At 36.3% G+C, this 27880-nt stretch overlaps 1 protein-coding gene across 1 annotated transcript in view; it reads right to left on the bottom strand.

Moving 5' to 3' along the window:
* SLCO1C1 (solute carrier organic anion transporter family member 1C1) overlaps nucleotides 1-27880 on the bottom strand; it is a 57303-nt gene that overhangs the window by 13158 nt on the left and 16265 nt on the right. Inside the window, exons 4-9 of the mRNA XM_047066016.1 lie at nucleotides 19014-19138; nucleotides 15517-15663; nucleotides 13596-13694; nucleotides 11365-11610; nucleotides 10156-10320; nucleotides 2218-2413 (exon numbers count right to left, since the gene is read on the bottom strand). Of these exons, the coding sequence (XP_046921972.1) occupies nucleotides 2218-2413; nucleotides 10156-10320; nucleotides 11365-11610; nucleotides 13596-13694; nucleotides 15517-15663; nucleotides 19014-19138 (978 nt within the window). The remainder of the gene's footprint in view (nucleotides 1-2217; nucleotides 2414-10155; nucleotides 10321-11364; nucleotides 11611-13595; nucleotides 13695-15516; nucleotides 15664-19013; nucleotides 19139-27880) is intronic.

Genomic DNA, 27880 nt, shown 5'->3' with positions numbered 1-27880 from the left:
CTTCCAAGTCTCTGGATTCCAAATTCGGGTATAACATCAAACTTACTCTCAATATTACAGAAGAAAAGCTTCTTCCATTACCACATCTAAAGCTGTCTACAAGGTTCCTGTTGAGTGTCCAGAATCAAAATAGCCTTGTGGAACAAAGCAACTGAGGATAATCCCTGGGGAGCATGTTGTATCTTATAAGGCCAATCATGTTATCTACTAAACATAAGTTACATTTATCATCTAGGACAATCTTGTAGTGGAAATTAGTTGCATATTTTACAAAGGATGTGCTTACAGTGTTGTTATTTAAAATTTTAAGATAAGTTTAATCAAATAAGTCAGAATGCTTATACTTGAATGAGATTTTTCTTTCAAAATAGTCATGCTGGATGGAAGAGCTTTTTCATGGTATGCTGCCATTGCTTTTGGCAGCTTCCAATAGCAAAGCTACTTGTAAGGTTAAATCTTTGCCATTACTGAGAATATTCTGAAATATATGGTAAGCAATTGCAAAAGAGGAGTTTTAGAATGTTTTAACAATGATAGCATTATTGCAATGTAGTTATTGTCTTTCAAGGTGACTGCTTTCAAGGGCTAGTACTCATGCAATGAATATATTATCTTTTCTTTGTTTAAAAATATTTAATCATTTATTTTGTGGGTATACTTTTATTTGAACTTCAAAAGTTAGTGACTGTTTATGTGTTTGCTTCTGGCTTCAAGACAGCATGATGCGGTAGACAGAATATTATATGTTGACGAGATAATTGACCTTTCTAAACACATTTTCCTTTAAACGAGGATAACAAAACTTACCTCATAAAGATGGTCTGAGGATACAAGTGAGATAATGAAAGTTATGCTGTTTTGTAAATTGCAAAATACAAAGTACTTTACCACTGTCCATCTACCATTAGGATTATAGGGACAGTTAAAGATAACACAGAGCTACTACTCTCTTTAGAATCTTCTTGCAATTCCTATTGATAATTAATGTCCTTAATCTACATTGCTGACTATTACCAAGTCAATGCTACACTCAGTTAAGTCTAACATTACTGCGGTAACTCCCAGGAGCAATGGTATATAAACTTGGCAGTCACTAATTTTCCTGGACATTTTAGATGGTGAAAAGTGTAGTTGATGTTCACTTAACAGCAGGAGAAACCAGGTTAATGAAGGTGCTGGAGACTGGAATATGGAAACAAGACAGATAGGTGAGCTTGGAAGGAGGTATAGGAAGAAAGCTGGAGAGCAAACAGTAAATAAGAGGCACCTGAACTAGCAGAAGACAGAACATTAGATCAGCAGAGTTTTAGGCAGTCAGGCAGTGCAGTCACAGTGATAGGCTTGGCACATAGTAGCGGCTTAATAACTTTTTTTTTTAATAGAAAATGCATAATTAGGTGGAAGAATGAAGAGAGCTACCTCTGGGAACTCTTGTTCAGAGGTAGAGTGATATCAAGGACTCTTGAAAGGAAAAGACAGAGTAGTTTCTTCAAGATCCAGCTTTGTATTAGGAGTGATAGACCCTGGAAACTAAGAAAATTAATCATCTACCTTACATAAGATGGCATAGGTTTGAGAGCATAATAAATATTCCCTTGACCAACTGCAAAGAGCTAAAGAGAGCTGTTGTGTGGGTTACTGGGCTGAGGAATAGCATTCTTTCCTGAAACTTCACATGATTTGAGTATAACAGAGAGAACAAAAAGTGTCACAGAGACCTTTCCAGTTATCCAAGTGTTCAAAGAAAAAAAAAATTGTTTACAAATGGCTCATTGATTTTGTGCCAGGCAAGTACTAATCACTTCCGTGTATATTATCTTGCTTAAGGCTTACAAAATTTTATAAGGTAGCTATAATTCTTATTTAAAAATTTGAGACTTGATTAGATTAAATGATCTATACAATGTCACTTCACTAATAATGGGCAGAGGCAAAATTCAAGGTCTGTATTTTCCACTATTACGTTGCTTCCCTAAAGTAAGATGTAGATTTAGTATTTTTAATAATTTCTCTTAGACAACCAAATTCAAAGGAGATGACAGATTTTGGTGACAATAACAGTTTCCATGTCAAAGTACAGTCAGCTATTTCACAATAAAACAATAATTTCCTTCTCATAGTTAGGATGCTTAAAATCAAATTATCTTATTTTGAAATTCTATCAATAATTTTATTAAACAAGCCAATGTCCTCAGATAACTTAATGAGTGAACATACCCTTGGTAGGAAATAGTTAGTCCTGCCACATCAGAATTTTCACAGCCCAGTGCAAACAGGGAAAGGAATAGGAGGTACCCAAGAACAGATGATCCCAAGTAGAGTTTTGCAGCTCCATACAGACTGATTCTGAGTTTTTTCATAACTATTCCCCCAGAGAATATTCCAAGGGCCACTGCAGGTATATTGATGAGCCCTGAGGAATAAAAAATATATATGTCATTTTGTGAATCTCTAAAAGAAATCTGAGTACACTGACATAAACTTTCTAAGGGATTATACAAAATTATAATACTTCCTGACAAATTGTTAGACTAGTTGGTCATTTTAAGTTATAGAAATATTCATTCACTATTGTCTATTGACATATCAAGAGATTTTGATGAATGTCTAGGTTATGGATTAAGGATAGCCCAACAGAGTCTCAGAGGTCTGCCTAAAACAGTGTCTAGCACAGAGTCCAAAAATCAACAAACAATGAGTTAGTCAATGAGTCAATGTCTTTCTGGTCTAATCCCAGGATTGACATGTTCAATCAAAGGGCAACTGGGTGAAGTTAATGTTCTTTAAGGTTATGTGTAAAAGACTAATAGGCACGTGGAATTTAGGGAACAAAGAAACAGTGTTCGTTCTTTTTTCTGGCCCAAACAAAATTTATTTTTATTTACACTCTTGTCTGCTTAGTCTGATATCCTTAACAACCACCACAAAAAAACAACAATAACAATGTATTAATAGACTACTTTTATATTTATTATTTGCTTATGATGTACCAGCCACTCACGTAAGCATCTGATATATCTCTCACATTTACCCTTTACCACAACTCTAGGTAGCTATATTGTTAATTTCACTTCAGACAGCAATTTACTTATGGTCATGGTTAGTAAGTGTTAAAACCAGATTTGACAAGATAGAATCTAATGTTAAATCCCCTGCTTTTAATCACTACGTTATACTGTCTCTCCTTCTAAGCATTTGGGAGACAGGATTCTTGATAAACAAATGTGCAGCCTCACTAGTAATCAAATAAATGTAATTTTAAAACAATACCAGGAAGAGGTCTAACAAAGTGGTTGAGAGCTTGGACTCTGGAGACCTAACTGGCTGGGTTTGGATCTCAGTCACACATCTTAATAGTTGTGCAACTGCAGGTGATACTCTGAATTTCTATAAATCTGTCTCCTTACCTATAATATGGAGCAAATAATAGTGCTGAGGTGACTGAATAACATCGAAACTTCCTAGCACAATATATGGCACAAAAATATCATTCAATTAAGTTATTATTAGCATTTCAAGCTATCAGATTCACAAAGATGAAAATACTGGGATGGGTGGGTAGATTGGAACATGTCTGTATTAGAAAAGGTGGGGAAAGAGGCTCTTTGATGACTTGGTTGGATTTTTAAATTGGAACGGTAACATTAATGTGGTCACATTAGAAATCAACTCACCTCAAAGGGGGCATAATCACAAAATTAGTGAAATAAAAAAAAAAGAGGAGGTGATAGGTTTTGCTTTCTCAACTAAACTGAGGTTTGTGGCTATGAAAAGTGGCAGAGATGAATGTATATGGGGCCCCTAAAGAGCCAAACATCAACTAAGAGGAACCTGATTATTATTTATTTTAAAAAAGAGAGAAGATAATGGGAGATAATATAACAAACTTGAGTTCTCATGACTCAAATTAAATGCTAATATTTTCTCCCAATTTTTCTGATTTTTAAATATGAAGATATATAAAACACATTCTTTCTCTGTTCCAGATTCCATCTTCCTTCTTAAGAACTAAGCACTGCCATGGATTTGATGTGTATCATTTAAGTCCCTACTTTTACACACACATATTCATAGTTCTTGACTTTGAATCATCCTCTCATAGATCCAAGACTTACAGAAAAAGGGCAGAGTCCACTCTCTTTCAATTCTATCCCTCCAAAAGTAGTTTATAAAAAAAAAATATATCTTCTGTAGACGCCTGGGTAACTCAGTCTGGTAACCATCCGACTTGATTTTGGCTCAGGTCATGATCTCATGGTGAGATTGAGCCCATGTTGGGCTTCCCCTGCCAGTGCAGAACCTACTTGGGATTCTCTCTCCTCTCTCTGCCTCTACCCCACCACTTGCATGTGCTCTGTCTCTCTAAAAGTAAATAAACATTTTTTAAAAATATCATCTGAAAAATAGACTCTAAATTGAGACCTTCAGAGAACGTGCTTAGAATTTCATTTGTTTTGTAAGGTACGAATCAAACCTGGGACATAAGGCATCACAGCACAAAGGACACACTTTGTTTTGTAGCTTCATGCTCTGTTGGTTTCCACTGACTTTTCCCCACCCTGATCTGGCCTAGAAGAGCCTGAGAACCAAAATGGGATTATGCTAATTGCATTGTTCCCACAGTACAGAATGTTAAATATCAGGGATATCCTCTCTTGACTGACCTCCTTTAAGAGGCTTGTGTTCTCTTAAAACTTCCAGAAAGTTTTATGTGTTCTCTTGCCTCCAGGCCTTTCTTAAAGAGATATCTGCTTCATCTGATACAATGTTCTTTCAAAACCCCACCCCAGTTCCCATATTTTTGTCTTTTAACACCTCCTTATCCTTTTGCTCTTGATTTAGGTATTGGCACCTTGTGCTAGAGAATATTTTTCTAACTTCAAGATTAGGTTTGTTTTCCCAGAGTACTCTGGGCTTCTCCTCATTAGAGATTTATCACAGCATCCGCCAGCCATATGGTGCCTTCAGGGACGTATCTAGCATCAGGGTACTCAAGTTGATCATCAGAATCTCCTTTCCTCCCTCTGCCTGTAGCCCTTCTACTGAGTCCCATAGGCAGCAGTCTTGATCCTTATCACAATTACCTGTTAGCTTGCCTGGTTTGCACCCCTTCCCCTCCAATCTCACCTTCAAGGCAAGAACTGTGCTCACCATCATATACTGTGCTCCTTGTAATTTTCCTTAAAAAGGTGCTGAATGACAAACTTTAGTTAAGTTTATTCAAGTATAACATTTCTCCTGGATAGTTTACTCTATTTTAAGATAATGGAATTTTAACATCATTCTGTTAAATAGTAGTAGTAAATTTCAAATATACTGTCAGCTTGATTCTCCCTTTCAAATTCCGTAGGATCTGTAAGCTACCTATGCTGGGCCAAGTTGAGTGTACAGCAAATTTCCTGAACATTAAATGAAATGTGCTACTTGCCTCCCAAAGTTTCTTTACTTTGATTTCAGGCACTTTAAAGTCATTTAATGAGGTAGAAATGTCACTCTGATTTCTTCATTACACACTTTCTTCGCTATTCACACCATAAAATGTGTTGATCTTAAAACGTTTACCATCTAAATATTCCAAGTGGAAATATTAGTTGTAATTTACACTAGCATCCACAATTTGTTTCAATTTTTTATGCATTTATCTTGAATTTCATATACTTACTCAAATAACAGGAAAGCTAGGAGAAATTTAAGAGCAAATTTGTTACTGCTATTTCACTACACTCATTCATGTTGAAGACCTTATTCTTTGTTACTGTCCCAAACAAGAGTTATTAGACTTGTGTAAAATGCTTTAAGATGGTCAGCTACAGTTACAATATAAATTGGAAACTCTGATTCTCATACAAATATATGATAGGCTTAGCCATTAAGATGAATAGTAATGGGCTATGACAATAATAGTAATTTGGAATGTTTTAGAGCTTCTCTTCTGGTGAAGTAAAATTCTGTAATATGTAATGGACCTCACTATATTACTCTAATGTTAGAAGATATAAATATTAAGATTTCAATTTTACAGGGGGAAATACAAGGAAAAATTTACAGGACTTTTCACACACATATAGCCAATTTAGTATAGACAAAGAAGCAAAATTAGCCATCTTTCTTGAATATAATAAAAGTATTTTTTCCTCACAAAGTAAGATTAGTTTCCATTATCTCACAGATTTTTAAAATAACTTGACCTACATACAGAACACATCTTAACACATATTTAATTTGCTATGCTAACTTAGCCACATAAATTAATATTTTCTAGTATAAGCAACGTTCCCCAAATAATTATCATAACTTTTTCATATTTGTCTGTGTAACATCTCCAAGAATTGAGAATGATAATCACTGTTATCAATGATAGTCAATGTCAATGCATCACGTCACTAGAAACTGTCTGATTTAATTAAAAACTTTAAGAAATTAAGAAAAATGACTAATTGCAATCTGTGTAATAAGAAGGAAAACAAAACATAAGGTCATTTTCATATAACTCAACAGTGATAGGAGAAGCTTAAAAAAATAAAAGGAGAAAAATTACACTATCTAAACTTTTTCCAGTGGAGACAGCAATGGGAAAAAAAAGTTACACATTTGAAAAAGCAACATTATTCTGTCATATACTTCCTAGTCCCTGAATTTGAAACATTTTTGTTGCCTATTTTTCTTTGATTTTCTTTGCAAAATTAAAGTAGTTAACCTGAGAAAATATTATTTCTAAATTTTAGAAATATGGCCAATATGTAAAAACATGTATAGCAAAAATAAATCGTCATTGTAACAACTGGCCTTTGAACACATAGGAAAATTTCTGCTTATTATTTCCTCCATGTCATGTCAAATGCCTACTCTGAGAGGAGAGGGGAAATGTGCTTTCTTTGTGCTTCCCCCTTGCTTTATCACACAAACGATCATTCCTTGTAGCCTCCCCACCCCTCACAAAATGAAAGAGAGAGAGAAATAGAAGAAGAGAAAGCGAAAAAACAATATTTACTGAATGACAGCTATGTACATTTACAATGTATTCTATATGTCTTATTTCATTGCTATTTTAAACTAATGATGCTTTTATTTTTACCATTCTACAGATAATCAAAGTAGGTGTTAAGGATGTCGACTAACTTACACACTGACCCTTAACTAATGTGAAACCAAAATGCACTCAGGAAAGAATCCTAGCTACAATGATTGAAATCATTAGACACTATTACTTATTTCTCACAAAAGTACTTGAATTAGCTGAAGACATGATGTGCTAGAAACTATGAGGAATCAGAATTTTAGGCAAACTTTGATAGATGAATCAAAACATTCTGATGATGAGTTTGGATCTCAGAGACCATCTGAGTGTACAGAGAAGGGTTATGGTTAAAAGAAATAAGTCACCCAGAATTTAAAATAGAATTATTAGATTTTTTTGGTCAGTTTTCCAAAAATAATTATGTCCAGAGAGGAAATATAACTCAGAAACTCAGGGGAAATAATTCTATTCCTGACTACATCATAATGTATGTATGCAGTTAGGCAGGCCATTGAATCTCTCAAAATTTCAAGTTCTTTCATCTGTGCTAGTTTTTCACAAAAATAATTTTATAAGCAAAAAGCATTTATTACCTACCCAGTAGATTATGTATAATTTTGTTTTCTATTATAAACACATTTCTCCAAAAAATGCTCTTAATTTTCCCTTATGAAATGTTTTTAAGTTGAAATAAAAATGTATTTATGATTCCACTGACAGCAAAATCAAATACCCTCAAACTCTGCTAAGCAAATGTTGAATAATAATAAACAAACATACACTTAAAGATGTGTCACTTCATTACAACTCATGGGGGAAAGATAGATTTTCCATTTGATATATCAACCTTGACCTTCTTTTTCACATTATACAAAAAAACCAAAACAAAAAAACAAACAAAAAAAAACAGGCTACTAGTAGAAATATTAGCAAGGCATTTTCATGAAAACATATAGCACTAATGAGAAAGAAAAAGACTGGAAAGTAGACTTAACTAAAAGTAAGAAGCTCATCATTAGGAGAGTGAAAAGAAGAACTGAAGTCTGTGAGAAAATATTTACAATACATATATTCAATAACTTGTATCACAATTCGTGAACCTATATCAGAAAAAAAGTACCTACCCCTACAAGTCTATAAGAAAAAACTGACAGCTCAAGAAAAATAGACAATTTGAACATAATTAACAAAATTATGTTAACATAATTATGTTAACATAATTAACAAAAACAGAATGTTGAAATGACCAACAAGCCTCCAGAAAAAGTGCTCAACATCATTAGTTATTGGTGAAATGCAAATAAACTACAATAAGATTATCACCACACCGTATAAGAATGATTACAATGACAAAGACTGACAATACTAAGTGTGATACAGATGTGGAGTGACTGGAACGCTCTTACACTACTAGCATGACTATAAATCTGCACAACCCTACTGAAACGTTTTGGTTATATTTACTAGATCTAAACATGACCCAACAATTCTGCTCCAAGATACAACCAAGAAAAACATATGTATACACCCACCAAAATATATATAGGATAGTCATGCAGTGTTATTTTTAATTGTCAACAGCAAAAAAAAAAAAAAAAAAAAAATGACCCAAATGCCCACCAACCATAAAATGAATAAACTGTGGTATATTCATGTGATAGGATATGACACAGCAATGAAAAAGATCAAACAGCTATACACAACATGAATCTCATAGATTTCATTTCAGTCGAAATAAGCTAGATACAAAACAGTGAGTAACATACTATTACATTTAAATAAAGTTCAAAAACAGGTAAGACTGATCTATGATGGCAGACTTCAGAATACTTATAAGCTTTAGGAAAGAGTACTCAGTAAAAGGAGGTTTGAGGGAGCCTCTGGGGTTCTGAAATGGGCTACATGTTCTAGTTTATGGTTACCATATAGATTTATATATAAACATTTATCCAGCTACACTACCCATTTAGGGGCTACAGTGTTAAATGTTGCTTGTATGTTATATCTCAACAAACATAAAGGAAATTTTAAAAATCAAATAAAAAGAATGTCTCTTAAACTTTCATTTCTCTTCTTTTTAGAGTCAGTATAAAGCACTGATTGGCATGGAGGGGTCAAAAAAAACCTAAACTGTTTCCTCAGATCAACAATTAAATAATACGATTAACTTAATTCAAACCAATTCATGTTGAAAGCAAAAGTTCACTGGCATAGCTTTAATATTTATAATTTAACAGAATAGTCTAAACAGAGTCAATTAAATTAGCATCTGGATTAAATTATCTAGGATGGTTACAGGACAATTACATATTCTGAAATGAGCTCAGAGCTCTCTTTCAGAGATAGATACATAGAACAATTCCTGAAATATTTATGAAGAAGAAATGTTTTTAAATTTTTAGAGCCTCCTACCATAAAGGAATATATCCAATGGAATAAAATATATTTATGCCTTGAAACAGTAGCATTAAGTAACATCTTCATAGGCTAAAGGAGCTAATCTAGGTTTTAAAAGTATCCACAATTACTTGGAGCAGGACCTTCTCGTATTTGTAGATTCTGTTTCTTCTTCATTCATTTCTTCATGCTTTTCTTTGCCCCTGAATAGCTTTTTTATTCTTGACTGACCTGCTGTACTAAAAACACGGCCCTTTTAAATAAGCTGAATGCCAGGACTCAGAAAAGTCCTTTAACTCTGAGCAAATACAAACTTTGTTTTGCAATGAGTACCTTTTAAACTGTCTGAATACTCACTTTTTAAAGTCCTAGAAACTGTTCAGGTAAAGTGGCCACTGTTATGAAGTTTTGGCTATACTTGAAAGACACATATCCAGTATCACAACCTCCTCATAAAAATGCATGTTTGGTTTATATAATATTCTCAAGGTCACTCATCTACAGTTGTGAATAATTCTTGCTAAAAGGTTATACCACAGACTATCTAAATATTTTTTCCCCACTGGATCTTTTTCCATTCTGCTAAATTTTTATTCACTCACCTTTTTAACTTTGTATCTAAAATGCCATAAATCACTTTCAGTCTAAATATGAGAATAGTGTTCTCTAAAATTGCTAACGGTTAACAAAGATGAAGCTGACAGTACCTACTGGCAAGCATGAAGGACAAGTGAGCATACCAATAACGAAGTTGGCCTTGGAGGCTGACTGCCCATACTGTTGCTCAATGTACTTGGGTTTATAGGTTACCATTCCAAATAAAGAGTTGAACTGAACAGTGCTCGCACACAAATATAACAAGTACAGTGGATTTCCAAAAATATTCTTTAGTGATGGAAGAAAATCTGTAAGACAAAAGTAACATGGAGAAATTAAAGTCAGTGTAACACCTGGCAGAAGACACAGCCTTGGCAGCAGGGCATAGACGGCCGAGCCCCACTGTCACAGCGGTCAGGAACATGTACAGTGTGCGGCACACACACACTATGGGTTGTAAACACTGGCTCAAGTCAAGACTGAGATCTGTCAGGTTCACATCGAGACATAGGCACTCGCTTCTACAGGCATACAGTTTAGATTACAGTCAGAGGTATAAGTCAGATAGGAATAGACTCCTCTAACTGATATGGGTAAAAGGAAAGAGGGACGAGAATACTCCCTCACTCCAGAGCTGAAAGTCATTGGCAGGACATTAAGAGCTTCAGTTTTCTGGTCCCTATTCTTCAAACTTGGGTCATGGTCACAGAGAAAGAAATATGCAAGTTACCTCCACTTAATTCAATGAACTTTAGTGTAAGAAATGAGCTTTGGCATTCCCCCTTCTTCCTATTATGCAGCCACATAGTTTGAAATGTGAAGATTTTCCGTAAATGTAAATATTGCTTGCTGGGCCCAACTGAGAAGAACCAATCTTCCTCATGGCCAGCCACCCTTTTCCATGTGGAAGGAATTCATTCTAACATGTCTAGCCTTTTGCCCCACACCACACTCATTCCTTTGATCACTGGGGGGAAACGTGCACTGACACATGTTTGTCAAATGGCTGAGTCTCATCTGTTAAAAAGCCACAAGCTCTGAAGATTCACTCTCTTCTGTCCACCCGGACTGATGTGAAGCAGCAAACCCAGATGGGGGCAACTGCAAGGTTTAACCTGAAGCAGTATAAGGGTGGGAATGTCAACAAGAAATATTACCAAAACTTTGGGTCATGTTCTTTAATCCACACTCCAGTAATAAAGCTGACTTTGTAATCTTCAATTCTGCTTCCTGGACAGTTTCTCAATTTTTCTGAACAAATGATGGGGAGAGAGGGATATTATATATAGATCCCGTATAGAGTGTCAATGGAAAACTGAAAGGGCTTCAAAATCAAGCAGAATCTGGCTCACCTCTTGCCATTTCCATTATTTTTGACTTTTCTCCATGGGGTGTTTGGTAGTCTGTGCGATCATCCATAATAAACTTGGATTTCTCAGAGGAAGAATTGGAATCCTCTCTACTTCGGGGTCTAGGTAGACTCTTTGGTAAACACCAGAAAGGCACAGCTGCAAGAAGACTTACAATTCCTGCTATTAGATAACCCAGCCACCAGGCACCTACCCACTGAGGATCCTTGGGAGTAATGGTTATGTGATCTGAAAGAGAGAGAGGATAGCTAAATAGCATGTACAGCAAAGCTGGTGTGTTGAAATCAGCCTCTTTAAAAAAAAATCCTAGTGTTAGCTCTATCACATCATAAAATACCTAATAATTCATGCAGGATAACTTTCTAGTCTGAACATTATCATCATCTTGCTTTTTGAAGGGAACAAGGTGTTTCTGGGACATGATGCTTTTCTTCTTTTGTTCCTTAGATTTGAAATATAGATTCTAAATACTGCAAGAGTGGTCTCTACTCTGCCCTGAGGTTCTGCATAAGAACGCTTGGGCCCATGGCAGGAGGAAAGAAACATGTGAGGGAGAATTCTGAGGGCTCAAAATCTGCCAGCCACCCCACATCAGCACCACTTTCACCTGGTTCACAAATTGAATGTCTAAGATCTTACTTAAAAAAAAAAGAGCTAAATCCTACACCTTCTGGTCAAAATCTGGTCTAAACCACTCAGAATGTTATTTATTAAATGATGGTTAATAATACTTCAGAGCTATTCAAGGTCTGAAGCAAGAATTGTATATGTAAATAAAATGTCAATATCTTAATCATTATAAAAACTTTATTTTTGACACCATTTTTTATTTGACTAGAAGCTAAGTATTGATGAATGAAATCAAGTGTTTTTTCTTTTCTATATAAAGAACCCATAAAGCATATAACTGGTCTACCTCCACTGTGCCCTATGAGAACAACAAAATAAACACATGTCCTTTGACAACTAGGCTCAATTGACACTACACCACACTTGGTAAAACATTCACACTAGTTCTCTGCATCTTCATTGCTTCCCCTGAACAATTTCCCTCTGTACCACTCATCACACCTATGCTTTCTTATCTGTACCAATTTCCATGACAGGATTTTAACGAACTCAAGGAATTCATCTACTATCTTGTTCACTATTTTGTGGTAGAACAGCACCTAAGATAGATATAAAACTAGTAAGGTTAATGAATAAATGAATGAATAAATAAAAATTGTGGAATTCATCTTGAAGTTTATTTGATAAAAAAAGGAAAATTAGTGCAAGAGTTTTGCATTTAATTTTAACAATGATTTCAAAAAGCAATTTCAGAATTTTTAAAAATGCAACTTATTTTCTTGGTTTTAACTGATTTCTTGAACTTCTTTAAAAAGAAAGAAAAATAAGCGTGCCTGGGTGGTTCAATCAGGTAAGCATCTGACTTTGGCTCAGGTCATGATCTTGCAGTCCGTGGGTTCAAGCCCCATGTCAGGCTCTGTGCTGACAACTCAGAGCCTGGAGCCTGCTTCGGATTCTGTGTCTCCCTCTCTCTCTGCTCCTCCCCCACTTGTACTCTGTCTCAATCTCTCTCTCACAAGTAAATGAACATTAAAAAAGTTTTAAAAAAAATAAAGAAAAGTAATGCCCATTTCTAGGAGGTACATCTCATAAGGAAAGAAACAAATTAATACTTATGGAAAGATGAGTTCTGACATTTATTCCCTCCATAACTACTCTCTCAGGGGGTAAGGTAGTCCCACTCTAATATGCTTCCACCTGAAAATGATTTGTAAAGAATGAATTTTGGTTGCCGAAAGACTTTCAATTCTCGGTCTTCCTGGCAAGTCTACAAAATACATGATCAATCGATGTGACTGTCATGTTGATACACCTGAACCAACAAGAGCCAATGAGAAGCCACAGTTTTTAGTCTTAACTATGCTGGAATGTGTTTGAACTGGCAAACCAGAAGTGAAAAAGGATACATCTGAATAACAAACCATAGGTCGTCCGGTTCTAATCACTGCCTATTTTTCATATTTCATTTATTAATGTATGTGGTGATTATATCAACAACAAATTTTCAGTGGATTATTTTCATTCTAGGAAAGATTATAATCCTGTCATTTTATAAAAAGGGACTCTGATATTTTTTACACCATCTGCATTTAAAAAATTGCAGTAACTAAGATAAATAAATAAACAAAAATAAACTTCCTTACCTAGGTTTACGAAGCCAATGTCAACATACAGTTTGGCACATAATGAGCCTAGCAGGAAGCCAAAGATTGGTCCTATAATTGCAACCGTCTGCACACACCCTGCACCAAAAAAAGGGGGGGGCATTTCTCTGCTTTTGTAAATTAATACATTTTAAAACAAGAAATATGAGTGAAATCCAGTGAGTAGCTAAAAATATTTCATCAACTCTTCACTTAAGAGTGCTTAATTTGTCAATTTTTTCAACCTTATTGAATCAGGAAATAAGTCCTCAGCTTTGGAAGAAGCACGAACACTTGGAAGGCATTAATTACTTCTTAGTAAAGAAGTGACACCAAGACTCTGAAGAAGTTAACTTCCCCCAAATGGAGCAAACTTTACTCGTTAGGATTAGATTTCCCCCACTGATAAAAAATCAGAATTATACTATTTTGACAGTCTTTCAAAACTCTTTTGTGGCTGGTTAAGCATAAGAGTCATTTTGACATTAAACTTGATTTCTTCCACCTTAGTGAAGAGGTGCATGTGTTCAGAGAGTCTGTGTGAGAGTAGTAACTATGCATATCCCAGGATGCAGCCAGCAAGTGGAGCTAGACCTGGGAGGGCAGGAAGGTGCTCTCTGGAGCAACCATGACCAGCCTAGGCAGCTGTAACAGGAAAGTGGAGCAGACTGTATCGATGACATCATTTCTGGTTACCAGAAACATAACTCTTCCTTGCAAAGTATCTACTATATGCCTTTCATTTCACCACAGAGCTTGATACACGCATATCCCTGACAATTAATTTAAATTGATAGGAGGAGTAAATGGCAGTTACAGATCCTTTTCAGAAGAGAAGACAGGGTGAACAGAGTGAGCAGGAAGGGGACACCTTGATACATGCCTGCATCTCTTGGCTTGCAATCTTTCCTCTAGTCTCCAGAGTCATTGCCTAGCAACTTCTACTCTAGTTTCTGATTTATGCTGGAATTTTCCATTAGAGCAGGTAACCTGTTTTTAATTACAGCCTGCCAGACTGTAATCAGAGCCCTCTGGAGTTCTATGTGCATAGGCAGCAAAGAACTATACTGTGGAGCTAGCCACAGCCCCTCCCAATGAATTTCAGTCTTGTCCTTCTGTCCCTTGAAGGCCAGGCCCTCAAAGGTCAGAACCCAAAAAAAACCAAGACTGGTGTGTGAAATAGAGAAAAAATTAGTTTCTAAGACATAAGAGGCACTCAGTGAATACTGCTTAGATGTATCTGGACTTGGAGTTTGCTTTTGCTATATTTTGTTTTGTGTGTGTGTGATTTTAGCTGCTGGTCTATCCAATGGGGCCTGTTCCAGACATGGGTTTATGTCAGGCCTTGCTCTCATACTTTCTGTGTTTTTCTTTATCCATTCATACCTGCTACTGATAACTCAGAATTCCTTGCAGGCTATCCCTCATAGGAAAAAAAAGATGCTTTAAATAATCAGGGCTTTTATCTTAGAAAGCAATTTCTAGGGCTCTGGAGACAAAATTATATACACACACACACACACACACACACACACACACACACACACACACACACACAGATATATACACACACATATATATGATACCTAAATGCTTCAGTGGCACAGTTAACCCAATAAAAAGAACCTATGAAATATGAAGTCCATGAAGATACTTGTACAAAGTCGTACATGATTGCAGTTGATCTTATAGTTATTTTCTTTTAATCTGATGTTCTTTCCCTAACGTGACAGGTCCTTCTAATGCAAGTTTCTTTATCATCCAAATCCTCAGTGTGGACCTCAGATATGTGTGAACCTCAATATAGGAACTGGATATGAAGTATCAAACTCTATTGCACACTCTATTCCACTCAGTTTGGAATAGAGTTGAGAAAACCAGATATGCTGCTTCCCAAGAAGATGAATGGGGTAGGCATTACCAATATAGAAAGCAGAATTGTCTTCACTGGCAAAATCATCAAGGTAGGCAATGCCTAGAGGCTGAATAGGAGTTTCCCCAATTCCACGAAGAAGGTTCCCCAGGAAAACATAAACCCACATGGAAGAGCTGGCATCAATTTCACATTCTTGAAAGGAAAGCAAACAAGAGAAGTGAAATTAGATCAGTATCAAAGTTAAATACTTATTTTGCATTTCTACAAGCTGTCCTAAAATTGGATTAGGATGTAAAAATGAAATTTTCAACAGACTTAATTTGATAGGAGTCTAAGCAAGACTGGAAAATATTTTCTCCTCCATATTTTAGGCAATATAAATCCCCCAGAGGTTTTGATAAAAGGACTCTTTTGTTTCGTTTCTGATGCCTTGTTTCTTATTTTCTCTTCTCTTTTTATCTTATATTTATACTGCGTACTTTGAATTCCTATGCTCCAATAACATTCACTATTCTGTCTGGGAAAAAACACAAAATTTTGAAGAAAGGCATTTCTCGCCTTAATCTTTAAACTTTTCTATTTTTCAACAGAAATCCCTTGTAATTTTATTGCTGACCAAGTTTTATCTGAAATTTAAATTTTTATATGGATGATACTTCAACTTTGGACAGCATTACAATCGTTTGTTAGTGAATAACCATTTTTAGGGATCAGGTTTAGGAAACAAAGTCATAAAAATTTAAAACTCTATATACTTTAGTAGTATAACTAGTAGTATAACTGTACTTTTGGCAGTATTCTTAGACATTCAAAGCTAACTATTTTAAAATGCTTTTATAGAAGTCATGTCTTGATATAATCATGTAAAGCTGGAGAATTACCCCCCACATCACAAGTGAAATATTTTTTGAAGAGTTTGATCACTTTAATAAAAGTGATAATGTTATCTATCTCTGACAATCACCACTTGTGAGTGCTCCCTTTCTGCCAGGCACTGGGCTAAGTGGTTTGCAGGCATTTTTAAATTATTTCCTCCTAATAATCATATGAGGTAGGAGTTATTTACACTTATTAGTAGTCCTTAAGTAAAATTTGAAAGTAAAATATAGGTTATTTGGAACTGGGATGAGTCCTTTTGGGTAGATGAATCAGACTGCGTAACAGACAAGACTATTGTGTAGTCATGTTCCTTCTAATTCTGCCTCTTCTAGAAATGTAGCCAAGTGACCACGCATTTTTCACTTATCTTTTCTAGATTTCCATTTCACTCCCCAAAATATAATGGGAATTCCTTTTCCAAAAAATTGATTCTAATGTCAATTCTACCCCTGACATTTGTGTGATCCCAAGATCACACAAGGGTAGGGAAATCTTGTAGACAGGTGAAGATAGCTTAGATCTGTGTTTTCCAATATGGTAACTACACAACACATGTGGCTACTGAATAGTAAATTAATTAAAGTTACATAAAAGTAAAAATTCAGTCCTCAGTCACACTAGCTATATTACAGAAGTCAACAGTCACATGTGCTAGTGGCTGCTGTATTAGACAGCATAGATATAGAACATTTCCACTGTTGCAGAGTTTTTTTGGACATCTCAGCTCTCCAGTGTAGTGGGAATGGGGGTTGTAGGTGGGGCATTTTTGACAAGAGTCCTATTATCACCCTACTATAATTTTTAGGATAAACTTTGTGTCCACTATATCTGATGTTTATACAGATCTATGACTTTAAGGGAGCAGGACCTCATTTAAAGCAAAGAAAAAGATAGTGGGTCTTATGCTGTATACCTGTCTAAAACCTGTCTCTACATTAAAAACATTTTTAAACTTTGTTTGTTTGTTTGTTTGTTTATTTATTTATTTATTTATTTATTTATTTAGAGAGAGAGAAAGGGGATGGAGAGGGAGGATCCCAAGCAGGCTCCGTGCTATCACTGCAAAGCCTAACCTGGGGCTCGATCCCATGACCATGAGATCATGACCTGAACAGAGATCAAGAGTTGGATGCTTAACTGACTGAGGTACCCAGGCGCCCCACATTAAAAAATTTTTAATTCCTACCTCTAGATGCTATGTTTCTCTTCTTAACACTAAAAGTTTAAATATTTCGTGATTAGCTGTATTGCCATCTACATCCTATCTTTCCTGTCAAAAACAAAATATCTTCAATAACTGTACATTATGTGGAAGTGAAAGTCCAAACCCTCCTTTCACACTCTTCTCTTCTTCCAGGGGGCTTTTCTTCTTTTCATACAGCAGGATGGTGTACACTTGTTACATGTTCACATCTTCCCTACCTCCCTGCCTCATATTTCTATTAATCCTCTGGCCCTTCCCTTCATCCAGACCTCTGGAGTTCATTGCTCAGGAAAAAAGACATGTCAAAAGAAAGCACTGATGATGATATTAGGGGAAATAAAAGGTTTTATGGTATAGATAAAAGATTTGCATGACTAGCAGGTATAGAAAAGAGGAGCTTCCACACTGCCTATACAGCAATCTGTAGGCTAGGAGCAGGGAGTGGGGTGGGAGTGGTGAGGAGGAAGCGTCGAGCATGTCAACGCTCAAGGGCAGTGGAGAGAGGGCATTTGAGCTCATCCCGGAGACATAGCAAACACCTGAGGGGAGATTTGTGGATTCCCTAGCAGGAAGAACCTGGGCCACCATGGTAGAGCCAGGGAGGTAGCAAAACCCAAAAGACAAGATGGCTACATATGTAGAACAGTGTGGCTAAACGTCCTGCTTTTGGCTCCTCAAAAGCTTTCTAAGAGATGATTTCCATGTTCCCAAGGGTGCTCACACAAAGCATTGCTATGCAATGTGCATCAGCCATATGGAATTCTAGACATCCTGACAAAATTCCTTGCATCCTGTGTTGTGTGGAAAACAATTATTCCCAAGTTTCCAAGACTGTCACATCTGCATCAGGAAGAGCTTCTGTGCTAAAAAAGGGCATAAAGGTAGACATGGGATAGCCCTAAAGTGACATGTATGACCAAATATTGTGGCCAGAGGGATTTTAAATACCTAAGTTGACAAGGGACCAATAACACCAAGAGGCCCCTCCCACAACTTCCCCCTTTGCTATTATGTAAGCTCCCTAGAATATAAGCAACCCCTGGGGAAAAAGGTAAGGTTAGGGACAAATTGAATGAGATTCAATTTATCCCATTCTGATGGAAAGGGGCTGAACACAGAAGTTAAATTGAGATCTGGGGAAGAATATATTTCTTTCATATCTGAACACTGGACTGAGATTAATATGTGCTAAACTAGTTTTATCCTAATTCATGGCCCACCTTATTTGGAACCATGGGAAGCTTTTCCCAGTTGCCAGCAATTAATGCTCTTTCCATATTTTCTTCAGATCTCATCATATACTGCTTTATATTCTAGGAATTTTTATGGCACTATAGTATCTCAATTTAAGTAGTAAAGCTTTTAAGAGAAAAACATCACATAAATTTTCTGTCCATACTAAAGCAATATAAAGTCTTTATAAAAAGCTATCTTAGTCAAGTAAACAAAACCATCTTACCATCACTTCTTTTGGATTGTGATTTTTCTATAATTGAGATAGGTAATTGATTGTCTGACTCCAGGAGACATGGAGAGATGCTCAGAGTGGAATTAGAGAAAGGAGAATACTTTTCATATCTGTACCTGTAAAAAAGAATATTTTCTTCACTACAGACTCATTTAACATCATACTAAAAATATTAAATGTACACTACATGACTTATTATGGAACCTGTTTGAGTTTGCAACTACCCTTGAGTCTGAATCACTAAACCAAACCAGCTTTTAACAGCAGATGTCCTGAAGAGATAACCAGAAAGTCTCATTTACAGGTATTACACCATATCTCAACCAGTTAGTGTAGTAAAAGAAAATAAAAGTAAGAATTATTCATAAGGGTTCATTTTAATGTAAAAATAATGACTATAAATCACCTATTCCCCTGGTGAAAAAATATCCAATGTTTGATAAAATCATGACTATCTCCAAGTCAGAGGAAAAGCTTTAATTTAAAAACTATGGTATTGCATGCTATATTTAGAGTTGTAAATTTAGTAGAACAACTGCATTGCTGATTCTAGAGAATCGATGATGATGTGTGGGTTTTTTTTTTAACTTTTTAAATTCCAGGGGCGCCTGAGTGGCTCAGTCGGTTGAGCGTCCAACTTTGGCTCAGGTCATGATCTCGTGGTTCATGAGTTCAAGCCCTGCGTTGGGCTCTGTGCTCACAGTTCAGAGCCTGGAGCGTGCTTCAGATTCTGTGTCCCCCTCTCTATCTGCCCCACCCCTGCTTGTGCTCTCTCTTTCAAAAATGAATAAACATAAAAAAATTAACAAAAACTTTTAAAATTCAAGTTAGTTAACATCTAGTGTAATATTAGTTACAGGTATACGATATAGTGACTCAACACTTCCATACAATACCTGATGCTTGTCATGACAAGTGCACTCCTTAATCCCAATCACCTGTTTAACTCATTCCCCTACCCACCTCCTTTCTGGTATCTATCAGTTTGTTCTCAATAGTTAAGAGTCTGTTTCTTGGCCTCTCTCTCTCTCCTCTTTTGCTCATCTGTTTTGCTTTTTAAATTCCATGTGAATGAAAGCATGTGGTATTTCTTTGAGTTATTTCACTTAGCATAATACTCTCTAGCTCCATGTCATTGTAAATGGCAAGATTTCATTCTTTTTTTATGACTGAAAAATATTCCACCAAAAATATATGTCATATATATTATATAATATTATATAATAATAACATATGGCACTTATTCCTTATCCATCTGTCAACAGACACTTGGGCTGTTTCCTTAATTTGGCTATTATGGATAATGTTGTTATGAACATCAGGGTGCATGTATCCTTTTACATAAGTATTTTTGTATTCTTTGGGTAAATACCTAGTGGTGCAACTGCTGGATCATAAGGTAGTTCTCTTTTTAACTTTTTGAGGAAACTTCATACAGTTTTCCACAGTGGCTGCACTACTTTGCACTGCCACCAACAGTGCAAGAGGGTTCCCCTTTCTCCACATCCTTGCCAACACCTGTTGTTTCTTGGGTTGTTGATTTTAGCCATTGTGACAGGTGTGAGGTGATATCTCACTGTAGTTTTGATTTGCATTTCCCTGATAATAAGTGGTATTAAGCATCTTTTCATAAGACTATTGGTCATCTGGATGTCTTCTTTGGGAAAATGTCTCTTCATGTCTTTTTTACTGGATTTTTAAATTTTTAATTGGATTATTCATTTTGGAGTGTTGAGTTTTATAGGTTCTTTAGAGATTTTAGGTACTAACCCTTTATCAGATATGTCATTTGCAAATATCTTTTTCCATCCTATAAGCTGCCTTTTAATTTTGTTGACTGGTTCCTTCACTGTGCAGAAGCTTTTTATTTTGCTGAAATATCAATAGTTTATTTCTGCTTTTGTTTCCCTTGCTTCAAGAGACATATCTAGAAACAAGTTGGTACTTTTTAAAAAAATGTCTATTTATTTTTGAGAGAGAGAGAGCAGGGGAGGGGCAGAGAGAGAAGGAATCACAGAATCTGAAACAGGCTATAGGCTTTGAGCTGTCAGCATAGACCCCGATTCAGGGCTTGAACTCAGGAAAGGTGAGACAATGACCTGAGCCAAAGTCGGATGCTTACCCGACTGAGCCACCCAGGCGTCCCAGAACTTGGTACTTCTGATGCCAAATTGTTTACTGCTTGGGTTCTCCTCCAGGATTTTTCTGGTTTAAGGTCTTACATTTAGGTTTTTAATCCATTTTGACTTTTGGGTATGGTGTGAGAAAGTGGTCTGGTTTCTTTCTTTTGCATATTGCTGTCCAGTTTTCCCAACACCATTTATTGAAGAGACTTTTTTTCCCATTGGATATTCTTTCCTTCTTTGTCAAAGATTGGTTGACCGTATAGTTGTGGGTTCATTTATGGGTTTTCTATTCTGCTTCATTGACCTATGTGTCTGTTTTTGTGGTAGTTCCATACTGTCATAATTGCTACAGCTTTGTAATATAACATGAAGCCCAGAACTGTGATTCCTCTAGCTTTGCTTTGCTTTTTCAAGATGGTTTTTGATATTTGGAGTCTTTTGTGGTTCCATACAAATTTTAGGATTCTTTGTTCTAGCTCTGTGAAAACTGATGTTGGTATTTTCATAAAGATTGCCTTAAATCTGCAGATTGTTTTGGGTAATATAGACATTCCAATCGATGAGCATGGAATGTCTATTTCTTTGTGTCATCTTCAATTTCTTTCCTGAGTTTTATAGTTTTTAGAGTACAGATCTCTTTGTTTAGGTTTATTCCTAGGTATCTTATTGGGTTTGATGTAGTTGTAAATGGGACTGATTCCTTAATTTCTCTTTCCGTTGCTTCTTCATTGGCGTATAGAAATGCAAAATATTTCTGTACATTGATTTTGTCTCCTGTGACTTTGGTGAATTTATCAGTTCTCACAGGTTTTTTTTTTTTTTTGGTGGAGTCTTTCAGATTTTCTATATAGAGTATCATGTCACCAGCAGATAGTGAAAATTTGACTTCTTCCCTGCTGATTTGGATACCTTTTCTTTTTGTTGCCTGATTGCTGTGGCTAGGAGTTCCAGTATCATATTGAATAAAACTGGTGACAGAGGACATTCCTGTTTTGTTCCTGACCATAGAGGAAAAGCTCTCAGTTTTTTCCCATTGAGGATATTAGCTGTGGGTTTTTCACATATGGCCTTTATTATGTTGAGGTTTGTTCCCTCCAAATCTACTTTGTTGAAAAAACATTTTTATGAATAGATTTGTACTTTTTCAAATGCTTTTTTTGCATCTATTGTAATAATCATATGGCTCTTATCCTTCCTTTTATTAATGTGGTATATCACATTTATTGATTTATGAATATTGATTTATGAATATTGAACCACCTTTGACCCTACTTCATCGTGGTGAATGATTTTTTTAATGTATTGTTGGATTTGGTTTGCTAGTATTTTCTTGAGAACTTTTGTATCTATGTACATGAGGTATTGGCCTATAGTTCTCTTTATTAGTGGAGTCTTTATCTGGTTTTGGTATCAGGGTAATGTTGGTCTCATAGAGTGAATTTGGAAGTTTCCCTTCCTTTTCTGTTTTTTGGAATAGTTTGAGAAGAATAGATATTAGCTCTTCTTTAAATGTTTGGTAGAACTCCCCTGTGAAGGCATCTGGACTTTTGTTTTGGGGGAGGTTTTTGATTACTGATTCAATATCTTTGCTGATTATAGGTCTATTCAAGTTTTCTATTTCTTCCGGTTTCAGTTTTGGTAGTTTATATGTTTCTAGGAATTTATCCATTTCTTCTACGTTGTCCAATTTGTTGGCATATAGTTTTTATAATATTCTCTTATAATTGTTTATATTTCTATGGTGTTATTTGTTATTTATCTTCTCGCATTTGTGATTATTTGGGATCTTTCTCTTTTCTTTTTGATAAGTCTGGCTAGAGGTTTATCAATTTTATTAATATTTTCAAAGAAACAGTTCCTGTTTTCATTGATCTGGTTCTATTGTTTGTTGTTTTGTTTTGTTTTGTTTTGTTTTTGTTTTTCTTTTTCTTTAGTTTCTGTATCATTTATTTCTGCTCTAATATTTATTTCCCTCCTTCTGATGGCTTTAGATTTCATTTGTTGTTCTTTTTTCTAGCTTTAGGTATAACGTTAGGTTGTTGAGATTTTTCTTGCTTCTCGAAGTAGGTCTGTATCACTATATACTTCCCTCTTAGAATAGCTTTTGCTGCGGGGTGCCTGGGTGGCTTAGTCGGTTAAGCATCTGACTTTGGCTCATGTCATGATTTCATATGTCATGATCTCACAGTTCATGAGTTTGAGTCTAGCTTCGGGTTCTGTGCAGACAGCTCAGAGCCTAGAGCCTGCTTCAGATTCTGTGTCTCCCTCACTCTCTGCTCCTTCCCCACTTGCACTCTGTTTCTCTCTCAAATATAAACAAACATTAAAAAAATTAAAAAAATGTTTTGCTGCAGCCAAAGGTTTTGGACCATCATGTTTTCATTTTCATTTTTTTCCATGTATTTTTATTTCTTTTTTAGTTTCCTGGTTGACTCATTCATTGTTTACTAGCATGTTGTTTAACCTTCATGTATTTGTGGTCTTTTCAAATTTTCTCTAGTGGTTGGCTTTTACTTTCATAGTGTTATGGTCAGAAAAGGTGCATGGTGTGATTTTAATCCTTTGTACTTGTTGAGGTCTGACTTGTGACCTAATATGAGATCTATTCTGGAGAATCTCCCGTGTGCACTTGAAAATAATGTGTATTCTGCTCTTTTAGGATGAGATGTTCTGAATATATCTAAGTCCATCTGGTTCAGCGTGTCATTCAAAGTCACTTTTTCCTTGTTGATTTTCTGCTTAGATGATCTGCCCATTGATGTAAGTGGGGTGTTAAAGTTCCTTACTCTTATTGTATTATTATCAATTAGTTCCTTTATTTTTGTTTTTATTTATTTTATATATTTGGGTGCTCCAATGTTGGTTGCATAAATACTTAACAATTGTTAGATCTTGTTGGATTGTCCCCTTTATTATGAGACAGTGCCCTTCTTTGTGTCTTGTTACAGTCTTTGTTTTAAAGTCCAGTTTGTCAGATATAAGTATTGCTACTCTGGCTTTTGACTTGTATGTCAAACCCATTTGCATGTTAAATGTTTCTCCATCCCTTCACTTTCAATCTGCAGGTGTCTTTAGGTCTAAAATGAGTCTCTTGTAGGCAGCACACAGATAGGTCTTGTGTTGGTTTTTTTTTATACATTCTGACACTCTATGTCTTTTATTGGTTAGTCCATTTATATTCAGAGTAATTATTGATAGATATGTATTTACTGCCATTTTATTATTTGTTTTTTCATTGTTTCTGCAGATTTTTCTGATATTGTCTTTGTCACATTTGGTCTCTCCTTTGCACTCAAGGAGTCCCCTTTAATATTTCTTGCAGGGCTGGTTTAGTGGTCACAAACTCCTTTAGTTTTCATTTGTCTGGGAAACTCTTTATCTCTCCTTCTATTCTGAATGATAACCTTGCTGAACAGAGTATTCTTGGTTGCAGTCTTCCCCATTCCAGCACTTTGAATATATCATGCTGCTCCCTTCTAGCTTGCCAAGTTTCTGTTGAGACATTTGCAACTAGCCTTACGGGGTCTTCCTGTATAAGTTAAGGACTTATTTTGACATTCTGCCTTTAGTTTCTTTATCACTATATTTTGCACATTTAATTACAATATGTCTGATTGTTGGCCTGCTTTTGTTGATTTTGATGGGAGTTCTCTGTGCCTCCTGGATCTGGATGTCTGTTTCCTTCCCTAGATTTCAGCTATTATTTTCCTCAAATTTTCTGCACCCTTTTCTCTCTCTTCTTCTAGGACTCCTACAATATGAATGTTTTTACATTTGATGGAGTTACTGAGTTCCCTATATCTATTCTCGTGTTCCATAATTCTTTCTCTCTTTTGTTTAGTCTCATTATTTTCCATTATTTTGCTTTCTAGGTCACAACTCATTCCTCGGCTTCTTCCAGAATGCTGATTATTTCATCAAGCCTGTTTCCAATCTTGTTTATCGCACTCTTCATTTTTGATTCTTTTTCAACTCTATTATCTCTGTAGTAAGGGTCTCACTGATTTCTTCTATTGTCATTCTCTATCAGGTGTGTTACTTAAAACTGTTTCACCTAGATCTCTGGCTATGGCCTTATCTTGTGCTCTCATTTGGGATAAATTCCTCCATCTTTGCATTTTGCCTAAGTCTCTGCCTTCTTCTCTGTGTCAGAAAAGCCAACTATGTCTCCTGTGCCTGAAAGTAATGACTTTATGAAGAGGTCATGAAGTGTCCAGGGCCTTGTGCTTCAGGGGGTGTCTCAGGTATGTGCTGCATGCGCTTTGCTGTTTTGTTTTAGCTGATCTATGCTTCAGGCCGGTTGTCCTCAGAGGCTTTTGTTGTCTGCTGCGGGCAGTGTTTGCTCCCTGGACTGAATGTGGTGAGTTTTAATTAGATGTGCTTGGTTTGGTCATGAAATGAGACATGATACCACTTCCACCAGAGCCAAGGCCCTGGAGAACTCTGGTTGGGAGACATGGTATGGGCAGAGGTTTATGCTCATCTTCAGAGGACGGAGCCTGCTGCACTGGAACTGATGGAAGCTTGACAGAGAAGAGCAGTCCTGCCAGAGCACAGGGGTGTGGGGCTTGGTATAAGCAAGTTAGGAAGTTAGTGTTGGTGTTGTGCTGCTTCCAGCAGATGGCTCTGTGCTTATGCTGAGGAACAGTGGGGAAGGGGAATGGTACCAGCTCCTTTGTTCCAAGAGGCATCTCTGTGAATGCGGTCTCTCTGGAATATGCTTCAAGATGACCAAGAAGAGCAAATAATCTCACCCCTGTGTGCTTCAGGTACTCTTCAGATTGCTGTCTCCATGCTGTATGCCCGTGGCTTGTTTGTCTGCCTTCTCTCCCTCCCTTCTTCTTTTCTACCCTCTGGGCTCTATCCGCCCGGTCTGCTGACCTTTAAACTCTAAACTTTATGCCCCACTGGTTGCAAGAACACATGAAGTTCAACCTCTCTTGTTTTCCAAGTCAGTAACTTTGGAGAAACTTTCTCCTTGTGCATTCCCCTGTGTGCTCTTCTCTCTCGTGCCCTTCTCTGTGACCACAGCACCCTCCCTTCTGCAGCACCTGTGACCTATTTCTCCCCTATACCAAATCTGCATTTCCTACCTTCTTCGATGTGGCCTCTTCTCTCCCGTTAGCTGTGGAGTTTGTTCTGTCAGTCTTCAAGTTGGTTTCTGGGGTATTTAGGAGGATTTGATAGTAGCTGTGTTCATGGGATGAGGTGAGCCTAGGGTCTGCCTATTTTGCTGCCATATTCCTCTCCCCTGATATAAGGGGATTTTGAACTGTTTATCTGGATGGTATCACTTTTCTCTAGAGTTTATTGTTAGGGCTCGAAGTTATTTCTAATGCCATTCTTTCCTCTGATGTATGGTTACAATGGCAGCTGGATTGAAGAGCCAAGGCTGAATGGAAACACTGTGATAATTCTATCTTCAGTTCCCCAGCCATGCTCCCTCTCAAATTATCCTTCATGAGACAATTTCTCTGTCCACTGCACTCTCCAAAAAGAGGTACCTGATAAAAGGACATCACAACATTATCTTTTTCTCAACATCATCATGGTTCTCTTTTTGTTCAGGTACCATATGACTAAAGACTAGGAATCAGAGTAATGTATTTATAATATTAGTAATAACAACCTACTCAACCATGTAAGTAAAACATGTATTGAGGTATTAAAATATATAGACTGATAGATGGGTCACCTTATATCAGTTTTGCATAATCTATACCTCGCTAGGTCCATGAGCCTTACAGAAAAAGTAACAACATTTTTGTATGTATGTTAGTATTTAAGGAAAGAAGTTCAGAGTTGTTACTTTTATCATATGGTTTTCTGGCCAAAATAGTTTAAAAACCACTTAATGAGGATAACTATTTGTCGATTCTCAGCTACCCAAGAGAACATTCAGCATTAAAATCATGATAAATATAATTTTCTTTCTTTAATAATTCCAGAGGTACCACGGACTGTTATAGTGCCTTAGAGCTCTTAAAATTAATGTCAATCATGATTATGTAGAATTTTTAAAATTTTAAATTATTTGAGCTTTCCTAATTCATTCTATCAAAATGAAACTGTTTAGCATAACAATTATTTAGATTTTGAATAAATGTAATTTATGCAAATGTCTCCTTTGCCACTAATTACTAGATATGACACTAGAAAAATCAATTAACCTTTTCAAATTTCAATATTTTTGGTGGTAAAGTAGGGGTATCCATGTAGTCTGTACAATTTAGGTTCTGTTGGATAAGGAGACAGAGAAGTAATTTCACAGGGGACCAGCGGTTTAAATGCTTTTAAACCAGGGATTTTAGTTCCTGACCTGGATTCAGACTCTGAAACAATCTTGATTCAGAGACATGAAGTTCTACAGTAGCCATCTAAATAGTCTTCCTACTCCCACATTTCCCTCACCAGAGTTATTTTTCCAAGCAGCAGTCTGCATGGCCCTTAAAAAATGTAAGTGAGATCATGCCATTCTGCTCAATGCTCTCCACCAGCTTCCCATCTCATCCCAAGAAGAAGGTGAAGTTGCAATTGTGTGCAACCTTACTATTCAAGGTGAAGTCTGCAGACCAACAGCATCAGCTGAATCTCAAACCCTATCGAAGAACTACTAAATCAGAATCTTTATTCTACCAAGAGCTTCAGGTGACACAAATGTCCACCAAAGTTTGAGAAACAACCTTGACAGCCTCTGCTATGCCCCCTTACATTTTCCCCTTGCTTGTCCTA

The sequence above is a fragment of the Lynx rufus genome, unplaced genomic scaffold (genome assembly GCF_022079265.1).
Source record: "Lynx rufus isolate CCGP_SWC_20201006 ecotype Redwood Valley unplaced genomic scaffold, mLynRuf1.p SCAF_7, whole genome shotgun sequence".
Classification (NCBI taxonomy): Eukaryota; Metazoa; Chordata; class Mammalia; order Carnivora; family Felidae; genus Lynx; species Lynx rufus.
The sequence above is the reverse complement of the archived record's forward strand: the minus strand, read 5'-3'. Positions and strand labels throughout refer to the sequence as shown.